Source organism: Pantherophis guttatus, chromosome 4 (assembly GCF_059756535.1).
Source record: "Pantherophis guttatus breed Tessera chromosome 4, ASM5975653v1, whole genome shotgun sequence".
NCBI classification, from domain to species: Eukaryota; Metazoa; Chordata; class Lepidosauria; order Squamata; family Colubridae; genus Pantherophis; species Pantherophis guttatus.
In genome coordinates this window covers 43,469,539-43,486,617 of record NC_142066.1, presented here as the reverse complement: position 1 = coordinate 43,486,617, position 17,079 = coordinate 43,469,539, and the positions used below count along the sequence as shown (strand labels likewise).

General features: G+C 41.7%; 1 protein-coding gene across 3 annotated transcripts in view; it reads right to left on the bottom strand.

Moving 5' to 3' along the window:
- ETV4 (ETS variant transcription factor 4) overlaps positions 1-3,896 on the bottom strand; it is a 39,302-nt gene extending 35,406 nt beyond the window's left edge. The window contains exons 1-4 of one of the 3 annotated variants that reach the window (XM_034415429.3): positions 3,466-3,896; positions 2,318-2,435; positions 2,126-2,222; positions 812-859 (exon numbers count right to left, since the gene is read on the bottom strand). In XM_034415429.3, coding sequence (XP_034271320.1) covers positions 812-859; positions 2,126-2,222; positions 2,318-2,377 — 205 coding nt within the window. In that variant the 5' untranslated portion in view covers positions 2,378-2,435; positions 3,466-3,896. Of the gene's footprint in view, positions 1-811; positions 860-2,125; positions 2,223-2,317; positions 2,444-3,465 lie in introns of all 3 variants that reach the window. The other 2 variants (XM_034415427.3, XM_034415430.3) reach the window with 2 other exon arrangements.
- Between the last annotated feature and the right edge of the window lie 13,183 nt (positions 3,897-17,079).

Below are 17,079 nucleotides of genomic sequence, written 5' to 3'. Positions count from 1 at the left end.
GTTAGCAACATTCTAGATTAGCCATCACCAAACTGTATTGGAGCACCAGTTGAGCTGACAAGTACAGTTTACTTAACTTTTTTTAAAAAAAGAATTATACAGGAATATATAGACGAATATAGAATTGCTTCTTTCATATTATATACTTTTTTAAAAAACAAAATCTGACTGCTGATCAGCTGTTCACTTTTACTCCATTTTTGCTCTGGTTTCAGAGAGCACCACCAATTTCAGATAAGCAGAGGAACAATACATATAAAGTAAACATGCAGATAGCCTCTGTAACCTTTTCAAAATGCCATGTCCCCAGGTCCACACTTTCAAGAACAAAATACAAAATCCATTTCCAAACTGCAATTAGCTACTATGTATCTTAATTGGGCACTTAGGGAATGAGCAGATTTGATGTTTCTCATCCCAGGTTAACATTGATCAAAACGGAAGTAAGAAAGAGCAGAAAATAATGAAAACCAACAAGATTCTAAGGCAAGTCCCATTTTCAAACCACCCTTTTTCAAAAGCTTTAAAGCAAGGAGGGGGGGGCTCCCTGGGTTTTTGCAAGGGGGGAAGCCGAACTCCACTGGTCAGCAGTCATCACTCCAGAGGGCTGGAAAGTTTGAAGGCCCTTTGCCAAGTTCCTTTCATAAGCAAATACCAACACAATGATGCCATTCATATTCTTGAATTTACTCAGGCTCAGTTACACTGAAAGCAGATGGAAGCAAAAGGAAAGATACTTAAAAGATAATGATAATGGGACATGACAAAGAAAGAGGCAGCAAACAAAGAGAGATCCCTAAGATAGCCTTACCTTCAGTCAGCCAAGTTTCCTGGAACTGGTTTAGATCAAGGAAGAGGTCTACAAGGAAATGGAGCAGAGTGTGATATCACTGAACAGTAGTTCTGGAGCAGTGAAGAATGTTTGAAAGAAACAGTTAAGGCAGCATTTTTCAATCTTGGCAGCTTAAAACTGCTGGATTTCAAGTTCCAGCATTCTCCAGCAAGCAAGCTCGAGTTGAGGTCCATCCATCTTGAAGCATCCTGAAGCTTAACCAAAATAGCCCCACCAGGAACAACTCTTAAAGAGACTACATTCTGAAATTCAGGGCATTTTATTCTAAGGTCACAATCCTAAAACATCCAGCTCTAGCCTGAGTAATAATGTTGTTTAAGTCCTCTCCCAAATGGTAATAAAAAGAGAGCTTTCCTTAACTCTAGCATCTCTTTCTTCACAATTGCACTACTCCCACAGGGAAAAAAGCTGGTCAGGTAAAACTGATTTTTCTAAACTAATCCGTGTTTTTAGAACTGGCTTACTAAAATAGAAAGCAGCTATGCAGCCTGCAAGCATCCAATGCCTTAGCTACTGCAGAATTGTGGAAGATACATTTCAAAGCTGTTAAGAATAAACTTTTTCCTAATTAAAAGAAAAAAAAAGAAAAGGCATTTCTATCCCCAATGAACCCATTTTTAAAAATTGACATTTTTTATATTAACACTGAATGTTGAATTATCAACATTCAAGCTAAATAGAGAATGTTAACCTTTTAAATATTTTATATATGGTGGCTAACAGTCAGGAAGATGAAAATTCTTAAGAGAATTCTCTTATATTATAGGTCCAAGGATTTTGTAGTATGGAAGCAAGCCACAGTTGCTTCCTACCAAGTGGGTTCTGTAAAAAAAAAAAAAAAAAAAAATCTGTATCCTCAAGGTGTATCTCTCTGAAGACAAAGAGATTATCTCCAAAAATTCCTTATGCTGTTCATTAGGTAAGCACTGCAGCAATTATCACTCTCCATCTAGGCTGCAGGCAAAGACTATGCAAAGAAAGAAGGTACAGCTTCTGAAACATCATTTTTGATTATTCAAGTGTGTTTCACAGTTAACCAAAGTGAAAGAACCAAAAATGGCATTTAGTAGATCATGTACTGGACATTAATCTTAGGGAATCTGGGTCCATGATAAAACTATGTTATTCCTTGTTTGCAAAACAGGAAGCATGATTGCACTGGGATATCATTATATTTCCAAATCAGGTTGAAGCTTCAAGCTAGAATACATCTCGAACAGGATCGTCTCTGATGCCCTCCATATCTGCCCATTTCCCCCGCCACACACACACCTTCTGAATCTGGGACATGGGGCACACCTGGGTCCATGGATTTCCTCCGTGAAGCCATCACAGCTCTGCTGTGCATAGTTCCATTCCCTGTTGGTTTCTATAAGTAGACAAACAGTACTAAAGTTAATATAAGACAGACCACTGTACCGGGTGCTCAAAGTACTGCTCAAAAAAAACAGAGTCCTCACTCACCTGTGCAGAAGTGTAAGGCACTTGTTGGTCCAAATATCCTTTCATCCTCCCATCAGTCATGGATGCAAGTTTCTCAAAGGCATGGAGGGCATCAGAGATGAAATGAAAGATCCACCAGCTAGCTAGCTGGAAAGAAAGAAAGAAAGAAAGAAAGAAAGAAAGAAAGAAAGAAAGAAAGAAAGAAAGAAAGAAAGAAAGAAAGAAAGAAAGAAAGAAAGAAAGAAAGAAAGAAAGAAAGAAAGAAAGAAAGAAAGAAAATGCATCAATAGATTGAAGTTTTTAAAATGCTACTTGTGATAAGTTCCTCATTGCATGTAATTTGCAGCAGCATCTGCAAGAAGGGTCTCTTAAATGGATTCCCAAGGCACAGGTCCTTTTCCCTGACCCTCCTGTTACTGTTGTCTGCTGGAATGCCTAAAGGTGCTCTTTTTTTTCTCCTCAGCCCCTTCAGAAGAAAAGTCCTTTAATATGATGCTTTCAGATCTGTTGGGATTACAACTCCCAACCTTTCCAACCTTCGTGAGCCATGTGCTACCTTGAAGATGGATCCAATGTCCGAAAGTCTATTTTCAAAACTCAGATCCTCTACAAACTTCTCACCCTTCTGTGTTTCTGCAGTGTCCTCCTTCCCCCTTCTCCTTTCCTGGGTGCTTGGATATTAATTTTTTGCTCCTTTAGCCCTGTAATTTCCTCTACCCCTTCCTCAGCCTATGCTTTGCCCATCCCACTGGACAGGAGTTTAAATCGTATCAACAACTCCTGCCTGATTTTCTCCTCTTCACAAGTTCAAGAAGCCAATCTTCATTATCCACCTCCCTATGCATCTTGTATTGGGGAGTAAGCCCCATTGACCTCAGGGAGACTTCGTTGCAATATGAATAAGATTAGGTTTAAATCTCTCCAGTTTCAGATACCCCTCTGTTTGTTTCGGCTGCCCTTTCCCCGCAAGGCTTCGACCTTTAGATCTTCTTATTTGCCCGTGTTTGCTATACGAGTCTCTCTGCAAGAGCAGCCCTGCTTCCCCAGCACCCACTAAGCCCCATGGCTCTTAAAAGAAAAAAAATCATCCTCGTCCCACCCACCCCTCCCCACTTCTATAAAAGTACGTGAAATAAAGGAATTTCTATGAAAACTTATCCTTTCCTCACCTCACTTCAGAGTGGGAACGCGGCGGGTCAGTTCAGGTCTTTCCTGCTGGCCCCCACCTGAAGGCAGCTGATTTCAAACAAGAAGAATATACTGCTTCGCGAAAAAACAGAGCCGTGTGGAGTTGCTCCCGCCTCTAGCCCGCAGTCGTTTCCTCTTTCACAGAAACAGACTCTTTTCTGTTTCTCTTTGTTTCATTGACTTTGTGAATGAAAGAAAGGAGGGGGGGGGATTCCCTAGGCTCGCTGGGACACGCCCAACCAATCAAGGCTCAGCGTGGCCCTCAACCAGATTGGAATAAGGCGTGGTTTGAATGCTTTGAGCCAATCAGCTCGAGATGTTCCAAGATTCATTCAGTGTTGGAACTCTCATTCATAAAAAAAACAAGAGCGCCCAAAGTTCATTCATAAAAGGCTGGCGAGGGAGGGAATGTGTCACGGGTTGTAGATTCGAAGGCTTGGCTTAGATCGAATCCGTTTTCTAATTGGCCTGAAACTGGTTATGAAGTTACGTAAGTAAAGGTGTAAGTATAGTTGTTTACCATCTGTTCTTAAGGCCGCCATCGGCGCTGGGGGCAGGGAAAGTCTCCAGAGAAAAATAAAGTTGCTAATTTTCATAGGTATGTTTTGTACCGAGTTTGCTTGAACATATCAATAAGGGGGGGGGGGATTTGCCACTTCTCCCTCCGAATTTAGAACTCAATTTCTAAATGGAAGAAGTGGAAAATAAGTTTTTTGTAAATAGGTTCAAAGGGATTTATGCCTTTAAAAGGTGTATTAAAAAGAACATTATTTATTTTATGAACATGGAAAAAAGAAGACACCTATTTGCTTAAAAGATACAGCTGTTTATCCTATAATAGACTAGACTAGACTAGAATTCTTTATTGGCCAAGTGTGATTGGACATACAAGGAATTTGTCTTGGTGCATACGCTCTCGGTGTACATAAAAGAAAAGATACGTTCGTCAAGAATCATAAGGTACAACACTTAATGATAGTCATAGGGAAACAGTCAATATAAATCATAAGGATACCAGCAACAAGGTTACAGTCATACAGTCATAAGTGGGAGGAGATGGATGATGGGAACGATGAGAAGATTAATAGTAATGCAGACTTAGTAACTAGTTTGACAGTGTTTGTTTAGCAGAGTGATGGCGTTCGGGAAAAAACTGTTCTGGGTAGGAGCTGAAACAGTTTATGTCCAGGATGCGAGGGGTCTGTAAATATTTTCATTGCCGTCTTTTTCACTCGTGCAATATACAGGTCTTCAATGGAAGGCAGGTTGGTAGCAATTGTTTTTTCCTGCAGTTCTAATTTTCCTCTGAAGTCTGTGTCTGTCTTGTTGGTAAAGCCATAGGCTTTAGCACATTAGGGGGTGTGAGGGTTTTTTTGTTTTTGTTTTTTTGAGATTGAAGGCCACTTGATCCTTTGCTGTAGGCTGCACATCAAAAAATATGGTAAAAGAGCAGACCCAAACAATTCATTAATTCATTAATTAACTAACAGAAATTAAAGAATAAGATGAACGAACAATGGATAAGGATGGATAAAAGACTGTACATTTAAATATGTTGATGAAAAATAAAAATAAAAAAAATTCAAAAAAAAAGAATCAAGGTACAACACTTAATTATAGGGGCATGGGTAAGGCGTTTTAAATTGGGGAGCCATTTTGGATTTAATTCTGTTTTAAACGTATTTTAATGTTTATATTGTACATTTTTTAATTTTGGCTGTTCACCGCCCCGAGTCCTTCGGGAGAGGGGGCGGTATAAAAATTTAATAAATAAATAAATAAATTAATTAATTAATTAATGATAGTCATAGGAAAACAGTCAATATAAATCTTAAGGATATAAGCAACAAGGTTACAGTCATACAATCATAAGTGGAGGGAGATGGATGATAGGAACGATGAGAAGATTAATAGTAGTGCAGACTTAGTAACTAGTTTGACAGTGTTGAGGGAATTATTTGTTTAGCAGAGTGATGACGTTCGGAAAAAAAACTGTTCTTGTGTCTAGTTGTTCTGGTATGCAGTGCTCTATAGCATCATTTTGAGGGTAGGAGTTGAAACAGTTTATGTCCAGGATGCGAGGGGTCTGTAAATATTTTCACAGTCCTCTTTTTGAGTCATGCAGTATACAGGTCCTCAATGGAAGGCAGGTTGGTAGCAATTGTTTTTTCTGCAGTTCTAATTATTCTCTGAAGTCTGTGTCTGTCTTGTTGGGTTGCGGAACCAAACGAGACAGTTATAGAGGTGCAGATGACAGACTCAATAGTTCCTCTGTAGAACTGGATCAGCAGCTAAAATATTCAGAGCCATGAATATTAGGTTGAATCCAGATGTGGTTGACTTACTTCAGCATACAGTGCTTTGGCTGCCCTGCATTTCATTCGTTTATGCCAAGGAGTGAATCCATCATCTACTTGGCCAAGTGCTTGCATGAGCCACACAGTTTTTCTGTAGGGTAAGAACAGGCAAAGTCATCATCTACCAGAAAGGCAATCTCTGCCCAGTTTTTCCTGCTGGGTATTTCTGCCTTCCCCCACACTGCAACAAAGTGGGCATCTCTAGGTCCCTTCCCTGGAACAATGCATCTAGTGACACCTAAGAAGTACAGGTAGTCTTCAACTTATGACCACAGTTGGGATCAGAATTTCTGTTGCTAAGCAAGGCAGTTGTTAAGTAAATCACACCTGATTTTATGACTTAGAATAACTTCATTGTCACTTTGCATGTACACTAATAGGCATACGTTAAAATGAAATTTCATTGCATACAGCTCTCAAAGCATCTCCACTTCCAATATACACTACATAAACATGACCAAATAAATAAATACAAAATTATGCACATACCCACATATATTATGTGACACGGAGAAACAACACAGTCTAATTCAGATGTATACCTGTATATGGCGAGAAAAACAAATCTTGCAAGTTTACCAGATGGATGGCATAGGGAACAAGCTGTTACAGAATCTGGTATTCCTGCTAGAAATACTTCGACTGTTTTTGCCACAGCCGGTAAGCAAATCACTTCAGTTGTTAAGTGAATCCAGCTTCCCCCATTGACTCTGTTTATCGGAAGCCAGCTGGAAGCTCAGAAACAGCAATCACATGACCTCAAGATCAGTGGTGAAATCTAAAATTTGTTACTACCGGTTCTGTGGGCATGGTTTGGTGGGGTAATGTGACGGTGGGCGTGGCCAATTTTTTTTTTTTTTTACTTTTAAAAGCATTTTTTCTACAACCTCTTCGGCGAAAAGGTTGTAAAAAACTGCTTCCAAAAGGCTCTGACGATCCCAATTGAGTTGCCTGATCAGCAGAGGCTCTTTAAAAAAGCCTCTGCCGATCAGGCAACTCAGCCTGGATCATCAGAGGCATTTAAAAGAAAAAAAGCCTCTGCCAATCAGGCAACTCAGCTGGGATTGTCAGAGCCTCTTGACAATCCCAGCTGAGCCGTGCGATCATCAGAGGCTTTTTTTTAAAAAGCATTTTTTCGGCCGAAGAGGTTGTAGAAAAAATGCTTTTAAAAGTTAAAAAAAAAGCCTCTGATGATTGTGCAGCTCAGCTGGGCATGGGGGGGAGGGGGCAGGGATTTTTGCTACCAGTTCTCCGAACCACCCGCATCTATTGCTACTGGATCGGGCGATCCGATCCGAACTGGGAGCATTTCACCCCTGCCCAACTGTTGTAGGCACATACTGGTTGCCAAACATCCAAATTTTGAATGGGGATGCTGCGATGGTCTTAAATGCAAACAGTTATGAGTCACTTTTTTCAGTACTGTTGAACTTCAAACAGTTGCTAAATGAATGGTTGAGAACTACCTATGTCTTGTGACAATATCTCACAAGCATGACCTCTCTTCCTTCCTCCTCCACCCCCCCACTCCTGAGATTTAATTGGCTCTGAGTCTTGATCCTCTTTCTTTCCAAGAAAACTTTGCAGCCCCTCAGGCACTGGGGTCAGGATATCGCATGAGTTCCCCTTGGGAAATGGGACACAGATTGTTATGCCCTGATCCTGTTCTTGTAACAGCATTTTTGTTGGGAGATTGTGATTTGTTTGTATAGTAGCATGTTGCCCAGTGTGAATTAGGAAGCCATATAAATCTAAAATGAAATAAGTAGATAAATAAATTTGGACTTCTCTGCCTTGGAGCAACCTGCCTTGCCTAATGAACACCTGTCCATGTAATGAACACCTATCCATCCTAGATGAGTTCAAATCACCAGGGCCCAAGGGATTACATCCCAGAATTCAGAAGGAGCTGGCAGGTGTGATCCCAGAACCATTGAACCATATTTTTCAAACATCCTGGAGTACCAGGAAACTGCCAGAGGATGGGAAAAGAACTGAGGTGGGTTCCCATCTTCAAAAAAGATAAAGAAATGGATTCAGGAAACTATAGACCAATCAGCCTGACATCAATACCTGGGAATAACCTGGAAAAGATAATCAAACAACAGATCTGTGAATACCTAGAAAGCAAGAGAAGTTATAACCAGAAGCCAACATGAGTTTGTCAAGAACAGATCATGCCAAACAAATCTTATTTCATTCTTTGACAAAGTGACCAAATTAGTGAACCAGTGAAATGCTCTGGTCATAGCGCTCCATGGCACAGGACCCGGATACCTTCGAGACCGTCTTCTGCCACCAATAGCCTCCCACCGACCAGTCCGTTCCCACAGAGAGGGTCTCCTCAGGGTGCCATCAGCCAAGTTATGTCGGCTGGCGACACCCAGGGGGAGGGCCTTCTCTGTGGGAGCCCCAACCCTGTGGAATGAACTGCCCCCGGAAATACGTAAAATCTCCGACCTCCGGGTGTTCCGCTGCGCACTGAAGACCCTGTTGTTCTGCCAGGCAGGGCTGTCAATATAATAATTTTAAATTGGGGTATTTTAATTTTTGGGGTTTTAAATCGGCCAAATCTATTTAATTATTTTAATTTTTAATTATTGTTGTGTCTTGTGTTTTTAAATTGGCTGTACACCACCCTGAGTCCTTCGGGAGAAGGGCGGTATAGAAATATTATTATTATTATTATTATTATTATTATTATTATTATTATTATTATTATTATTATTATTATTATTATTATTATTATTATTATTATTATAGTACACATATTTCCCAAAGTACCAGAAGGCAGGGCAAGAAGCAGTGGTTGGAAAATTATCAAGGAGTGAAACAATCTAGAACTAAGAAATTTCGGACAGTGGGAACAATTAACCAGTAGAACAGCTTTCCTTTAGAGGTTGGAGACAGAGAGACACAGAGAGAGGAGGGGAGAGAGGGAGGGAGAGAGAGGGGGAGACACAGAGAGAGAGAGAGAGAGAAGAGAGAGAGACAGAGAGGAGAGAGAGAGACAGAGTGATAGAGGGGAGAATACAGAGGGAGAGAGAGACAGAGAGAGACACAGAAAGAGAAATACAGAGTGGGGGGGAGAGAGAGTGTGTGGCAAAAGGGTTTTGTGGTTCCCGGTGTTTTTTAACAACCAGTTCTCTACTCTAATGACTGGTTGGGTAGGCGTGGCTAGGGGGCTCATGTGATTGGGTGGAGGTGAGTGATGTCAAGTTGGTCATGCCCACCCAGGTTTTGTGGCTCCCGGTGTTTTCTTTTTTTCTTTTTATTTTTTTTTTATTTTTTTAAATATTTTTATTAATAATAAAAAAAAACAAACCAACATAAATACATTAAAACAACATACAAAACGGACAAACATCAATTCAGTCCAATGACTGACTCTTAGAAGTTACTACAACAGTGGGTTATTTTCATATTTCTATTTGTATCTATATCTACATTCACATATTTACATGGTTATATATATATGTGTGTGTGTGTGTGTGTGTGTGTGTGTGTGTGTGTAATTGACTCCTTGTTTACTTCTATGCATTTCTATTGAATAGTCGAAAATTATCTTTATATTCCTATTTTGCCTCCAGCCAGCTGTACCATCTTTGCCATACTAAATAGTAATCAGTATTGTCTTTCTCTTGTATTTCTTTTGTGAGCTTATCCAATTCTGCACATTCTGTAATTTTGGCTATTATTTTGTCCTCTGTGGGTAACTGTTCAGATTTCCAATGTTGGGCAAAGAGTATACGTGCTGCTGTGAGGATATGGATGATCAGATATTTTATTTCTTTGGTTATATTGTGCTGTGATTATTCCCAATAAAAAGATTTCCGGCCTCATTTCCAGTTTTTTTTTTTTGTTTTTTTTTTTGTGATTTCTTCAATCATTATTTTAATTTGTTGCCAGTATTGTTTTGCCCTTCGGCATGACCACCAGAGATGATAATATGTCCCTTTCTGTGATTTACATTTCCAGCACATTGGAGACGTATTTGGGAACATCTTAGCCAGGCGCGCCGGTGGGAGGTGCCATCGGTAGAACATTTTGTAAAGGTTTTCCTTATAGGGTATAGAGGCTCCCGGTGTTTTCTTTTCTGTGGGAAACGGGTCCAAATGGCTCTTTGCGTGTTTAAGGTTGCAGGCCCCTGGTATAGGTCTCCTGTTTATGCAGGGGGTTGGACTAGAAGACCTCCAAGATCCCTTCCAACTCTGTTGTTCTGTTATTTAATTTTAGGCCAGTGTTTCCCTACAATTAACTAATACATGGAGAGACAATGATGCCTCCTCCTGTTCTAATCCCTGGTTGCTGCCTTCCAAGGCCATTTCAGCCTGAGTTCCGGAGGTACATTTATCCACCCACTTACCCCCAAAATACCTCAACATACTGCAAGGAAACCACAGTGCTATACAGCTGCTCATGGAAGAGCTGCAACCAATAGGCCTATGGTGAAACTGGCAAGGATGGCAATGCTTTGAACATGTAGTGGGCAGCGTCACTATGGCTTCTGGAATTTGGGACTAAAGCTACCCATGGCACTCTGAGGGTGGGGCATAATCTTACCATCAGAGGGGATGATCATGTACATCAGATGATCACTTGTTTTCCTTGGCAGGACACATAATAGGAGGTGGGAGTATTAGGAACATAGACTACTTTGAGCGAGCCAAAAATGAAGATGGAATAAAAATAAAATAAACAAATAAACCTACCCCATATGGGACAAAATAAAATTCAGCAATGAGGGAAGCAGATAATATGCTGGCATAACAGCTCTGTGAAATAATTTGTTTGGAAGGCTCCCATTTACAAAAAGTTTCTGCAGAAATCCAGATGTTTGGTAGAAGGTAGAAAAGGAAGAGAAACAACGTTAATTTTACCATTAGCAATCAGCCAGATTTTTGCAGCCTGATTAGAATATTCCCTATAAAGTCCTTGATTATTGATATTGGAATTTCTATTGCTAAGCAATGCATGATAAAGTGTGATATCAAGTGTTCATTCATTGTTTAGTGACTGAAATCCCTGCAGTACTCCAAACCTTTCCCAGCTTTGTCCCTCCCAACCCTGAACTTCAGTAAGGTAAGGGACTACCTCTTCTTTGACTCCCCCCAATCAACTATCTCCACCCCCACTCCCCCATCTCTGGCCTTTTGGGCACCCTGCCCTCTGCCAGTATTGCTCTCCTGCCCTCTGCTGGCCTTGCCACTCTCAGCTGACTTTCACTGCCATCTTCTTTCCATTGCTGATAAAGTGATTTCAGGATCATCCTTCGCAAGGCAGCTGCTAGCCGCACCAGCTTTCTTCCTGAAAGAAAAAAAATGTATTCCGCCTTCTTGCAAGTCTCTGAAACCTTCAAAAGCCTCACAAGCAGTGGTGGGTTCTAACCAGTTTTACCCAGTGGTGAAATCTAAAATTTGTTACTACCGGTTCTGTGGGCATGGCTTGGTGGGGGGGAGAGTAATGTGACTGGGTGGGCGTGGCCAATTTTTGTTTTTTTTTTACTTTTAAAAACATTTTTTGGCTGAAGAGCTTGTAGAAAAAATGCTTTTAAAAGTAAAAAAAAGCCTCTGATGATTGTGCAGCTCAGCTGGACATGGGGGGGGGGCAGGGATTTTTGCTACTGGTTCTCCGAACCACCCGCCTCCATCGCTACCGGATTAGGCGATCTGGTCTGAACCAGGAGCATTTTACCCCTGGTTTTACCACCGGTTTGCATCGCGCACGTGCTTTGTGCGTGATTGCCGGCGGCATGCTTCACTTGCACGTGCGCCAAGCTTGCGCTTCACGCAAGCGCATTGGGTAAAAAAACACCTGAGGCATGGCAATCCACTCTGCCGTGCCTTACAGCTGAGCTAAAACCAAAAGAAATAAAGGTAGGTATAGCACGGGGGTGGGGGGGGAGCCCAACTGACGTTCGGAGCGAACCGGTTCGCTCTCCTATCAAGATTTCCACTACCGGCTCTCCCGAACCGGGGAGAATAGGTAGCAACCCACCCCTGCTCACAAGAAGTCTGCATGCCTTTTGGACAAAGCCTCATACAGTTTGGACAAGTGCACACTCAGCCTCAGGAAGAAGGCCTGGTGGAGCCAGCAGCTGCCTTGCAAAGACCAGGCCAGGCACACCTCATCAGTTGCGGGAGGAAGAAAACAGAGAAAGTCTGTTGGAAGTGGCAAGGCAGTAAAGCCCAGAGTGGTGGGGTGCCGGCTGGCCAAAAGGGCAGAGATGGGGGAGGAAATAAGTGGGGAGAGTTAAATGACCTTGTGGTTATAAGTGTGGGTTGGTTGCCAAGAGCCCAAATGCTGATCACATAACTGTAAGGATGTTGCAATAGCCCAGAGGTGGGCAACTGTGGCCCTTTTACAAACTGTGGATTTCAACTCCCAGAATTCCTGAGACAGCCAAGGTGGCTCAGAAGCCCACAGGTCATAAAGGGACCATGTTTGCCCACTCCTGCAATAGCCGTAACTCAGATATTGACTGCAACTACCATTCATTCATTATCATTATAACTTGACACAATCGTTGAACGAATCGTTGTTAACCAAGGACTACAATACCTAGTAGTGGGGGGTGGGGGGGAAATTAGTAGAAATAGTAGGACTTGAGCAAAACTGTACTGTACTGATTATTTAATTTTATGGTCATTAAGGCTTTTTAAGTACCAGACTGGGTATAGCATGCCACCAATCAACTGGATTCAGATATTCGGTCATTCAAAGAAACTCTTTAAATTTATTACATTGGTCTTAACTTTCTCACTGTGCTGATTTCAGCGGGATAGTTTTAAGCCTGACTAAGTGTGTGCATCCAGTCAGCTAACTGGTTGGTGTAGTTTCGTGCCCTTGTTTGCTTTGTTTTGTTCTAGCCCACCCATGGCAAACGAGATGCAGGAAGGTTGGGAGGGGGTGTGTGGAGAGGAGGAGTCGGAGAGATGCAGGCAGCATCACAGTGTTGCAATACAAGTTCTGCCTGTTTGTCCAAAACTTGCTACTCCTGCAGACACCTCAGCTGGATTCCCTGTAGTCCTGGTTCTGCCTTGGTGAAGAAAGTTGCTGATGGCTCTAGTGGGCTCTCCTGTTTTCTAATTTGGAAGCAGATCTCAGCAGGAAAGAAACTCGCAAAGTGAAATACTAATCGGAAGAGACCTTGCTACAGGGAATCTCGTAAACATTCGTGCCCAATGAGCCTCCTCCCCTGCACGGTGGGGCCCTCTTGACCACAAAAAGGATTATGACTCAGAAAATATGTTTCTGAGAGGCTTCACGGCGCAGAAAAAAGCCCTAGCCTTTTTTTTTTTTTACAAGAGTAAATCATAGCTAACCTACTCTCGTCCCCCACCCACCCACCCATCCTAATTTAATGTAGAATTGGCTCAGCGAGTGGCAAAATCTCCTTGTAGCCGATCTCAGGAAGAAATTCCAGATCGATCCTGGTTTCAGGACCCAGAAGGATGAATTCCACGGCAGTGGAGTAGCTTGACCATGGAAGAAAAGAAAAGAGCCTATAAAGGCAATTGCAAACAACTTCTGTATTGCTGCCAAGGGTATCAGGAAGTCAGTCCAACTTGGAAGCTGCTTTACCTTTTTTAGTATGGAATGGAGGAGGTGTAGCAAGGCTACTTATTTTGTTCAAAATGCCAAATGTCCAAGTAAAGGGTTACCCCAAGGGGGTGGGAAGAATATTACCCAAAAATGGCATTAAAAATAAACCAAAAAAAATATTTAATCAAGGAAATAATCAAGGGATTCATCTTTTTAAAAAGTAGAGGCTGCGTTTAAGCAACCTCTCTAAAGGAGATGGTTCATATTAGAAAGTGCTGAGAAGATCTATTTTCTGCCTCTTCCCATCAGAATCTGCAAATGTAGCAACTATTGCTGCACTTGTGACTCTGCAGCAATCATCAAGCACTAATGCTGACTTCTGCTTATTCCCATAATCTTTCCCAACTTGGTATCAATCAATTTCAATCACAATAGAGTAGGAGGGACCTTTGGAGGTCTTCTAGTCCAGCCCCCTGCTCAAGCAGGAGACTATAGCATTTCAAACAGGTGGCTGTCCAGTCCCTTCTTTAAAACCTCCAGTGATGAAGTACCCACAACTTCTGAAAGCAAGTTGTTCCCCTGGTTGATTGTTCTCAGTGTTAGGAAGTTTCTCTTTAATTCCAGATTGCTTCTCTTCTTGATTAGTTTCCACCCATTGTTTCTTGTCTGGCCTTCTGGTGCTTTGGAAAATAAGTTGATCCCCCCTCTTCTTTATAATAGGCCAGGGGTAAAATCTAGCAGGTTCTGACAGGTTCTGGAAAATCGGTAGTGGAAATTTTGAGTAGTTCGGAGAACCGTGCGGGTGGTTAGCGGCCGCACAGGTCGTTATGGGCGCAACTCGTTGTGCCCACGTGACACCCCTCCTGCGTGAGCTGCACTGGCTTCCAGTGATCTTCCGGGTGCGATTCAAGATGTTGGTCACCACCTTTAAAGCGCTTCATGGCATTGGACCTGGATACCTTTGAGACCGTCTTCTGCCACCAGTAGCCTCCCACCGGCCAGTCCTCTCCCACAGAGAGGGTCTCCTCAGGGTGCCATCGGCCAAATTATGTCGGCTGGCGACACCCAGAGGGAGGGCCTTCTTTGTGGGAGCCCCTGCCCTTTGGAATGAGCTGCCCCCAGAAATTCATAAAATCTCTGATCTCAGTGTATTTCTTTCTTTTTTTTTTTTTATTTATATGCCACCCTTCTCCGAAGACTCAGGGCGGCTTACAATGTGCTTAGCAATAGCCTTCATCCTTTTGTATATTTATACAAAGTCAGCTTATTGCCCCCACAACTGGGTCCTCAATTTACCTACCTTAGAAAGGATGGAAGGCTGAGTCAACCTTGAGCCTTGGAGAGATTCGAACCCTGCAGTAATTGCAGACAGCTGGTCTTAATAACCAGCTTAATAACAGGGTGCCTTAAACCCGTGTACTACCAAGGCTGTGCCCTCAAAACCTTGTTGTTCCACCAGGCTGGGCTATCAAGGTAAAGATTTTAATCGGGTTTTTAAAAATGGGATTTTAAATTTGGGGTTTTAAATTGAGCCTATCATTTAATAATTTTAATTATTTTTAAATTTTGTCTGTCTTTGTGCTTTTAATCAGGCTGTACACCGCTCTGAGTCCTTCGGGAGAAGGGTGGTATAGAAATAAAATTAATAAATAAAATAAATAAATAAACCGGCAAATACCAACTCTGGCTGGCCCCAGAGTGGGTTGGGAATGGAGATTTTACAATATCCTTCCTCCAGGAGTGGGGAGGGAATGGGGATTTTGCAGTATCCTTCCCCTGGAGTGAGGTGGGAATGGAGATTTTGCAGTATCCTTCCCCTGCCACGCCCACCAAACCACGCCCACAGAACCGGTAGTAAAAAAAATTGGATTTCACCACTGTAACAGCCCCTCAATTACTGGAACACTGCTACCATGTAACCCCTAGCCTACAGGTCTGCCTCACACTTCTGGCTCATATTTAAGTGATTGTCCACTAAGACTCCAAGGTCTCTCTTACAGTTACTACAGATGAATTCAGCTTTAACCTGCATCAGACCTAAAACAATATGGATATCTGGAAGACACATATTTGGCAGAGAGAGTGTAGATTATTAATAACCAGAGCAATAGCCAGAGCAACTTGTCGTCTCCAAGTTAACTAACTGTCAGCCCTTTAAATTGAACTAAGCAGATGGTTAGATGAGTTACCGTGTTTCCCCGAAAATAAGACCCTGTCTTATATTTTTTTGAACCCTGAAATAAGCACTTGTCCTTATTGCCATGTGCTAAAAATATTGGGCTTATTATCAGGAGATGTCTTATTTTGGGGGTAACAGGGTAATTCTACTTTGTTATAAGGCTACATTACCAAAATATTGCAAATGTGAAAGCACAAATGTTCCACCATCTCTTTTTATAGCTTGATCAATTTAGGATGAATCCTTCCTAAGTTTTTTTCCTCTGAAATTTAAATGGCTGCGGGCTCCTCCCCATTTTATCTTATTGTTCCCTAGACAGCATCTCTCACCTTGTCCCTCAAGATCATTATACCTATAAATCCATCCATCCATCCATCCATCCATCCATCCATCCAGGTAACCCATAGCTCCATCTGCAAGTTACCCTATTTTTCCATCTCAAAATAGACTGTGTCCTAATAGCTATTCTGGCAAAGGGTTTTCCCAAGTGTACCAGACATTTCTGGGAGTTCCTGGAAATTTTGGCAGTTGTGGGCTGGACTACTTTTTCAATATTATTTTAGCCAACAGTCTATTCGCTTAGTGGTGCAGCAATATCATTGTGACATCATACGAATGGCACTTTGCATGCAGGAAGGAAGCTATTAAACACTTAACCACTTTGAGAAATTAAATGCCATAACTTTAGAGGGCTGAAGTCTCTCTGCAAAATGTTAGCATGCAGGAAAGCAATTTAAAAGACTTATCTAAGGGTGGGAGATAGTTTTATTGTGATAGAGCAGGCTGTTAATTGATGCTATCTTGTAAGATAGAACTGGGGGCTCTGACTGGGGGGCACTAAAGGGCATTGGCTCAGGAAGCACTAAAACAGGGAAGTGCAGAATCTTTGGAGTAGGAAAGAGTGCTCAGAAAATAATTTACAGCTTTAGATGAGCACAAATACCTTTAAAAAGAAAAACATGTGCTCACAGAACCAGGTCAAAACTTCATGTAGCAAATTCCTTTATCTTTAAAAGACTTACATCCAAGGTAACATTCAAACCTTTACCCCTACATGGTTCATATGAAGTAATGCCAATCTCTCTATATATGTACCCCCCCCAAAAAAAACCCACTCCAGTACATCACAAATGTATTCCCATCTGTAGTGTATTTACCGTAAATGTGTTTTGACACTACTTTGAAAAGAGTTTTTAATGATTTCTTTTAAACTGGACATGCAAATTATTTTTAACAATGCATTTTACTTCTGCAAATCTTGGGTTCTTGTTATTGATATTGATTTATTGCTTTTTGTTGTTAAAGAAACAACAATTACAAACAATAACCCATGATGCCTCAGGTAAACAATAACTCCCAATCAGGGGTGAAATCTACTTACCTTCCTTACCGGTTCGGAAGTACACATGCCATGCCCACACGCATCACATGTGCATGCAGACCCTCTGCACATGCACAAAACCTTTTGTACATGCGCAGGGTAAAAAACACATTACTTCCTGGTTAACACCAGG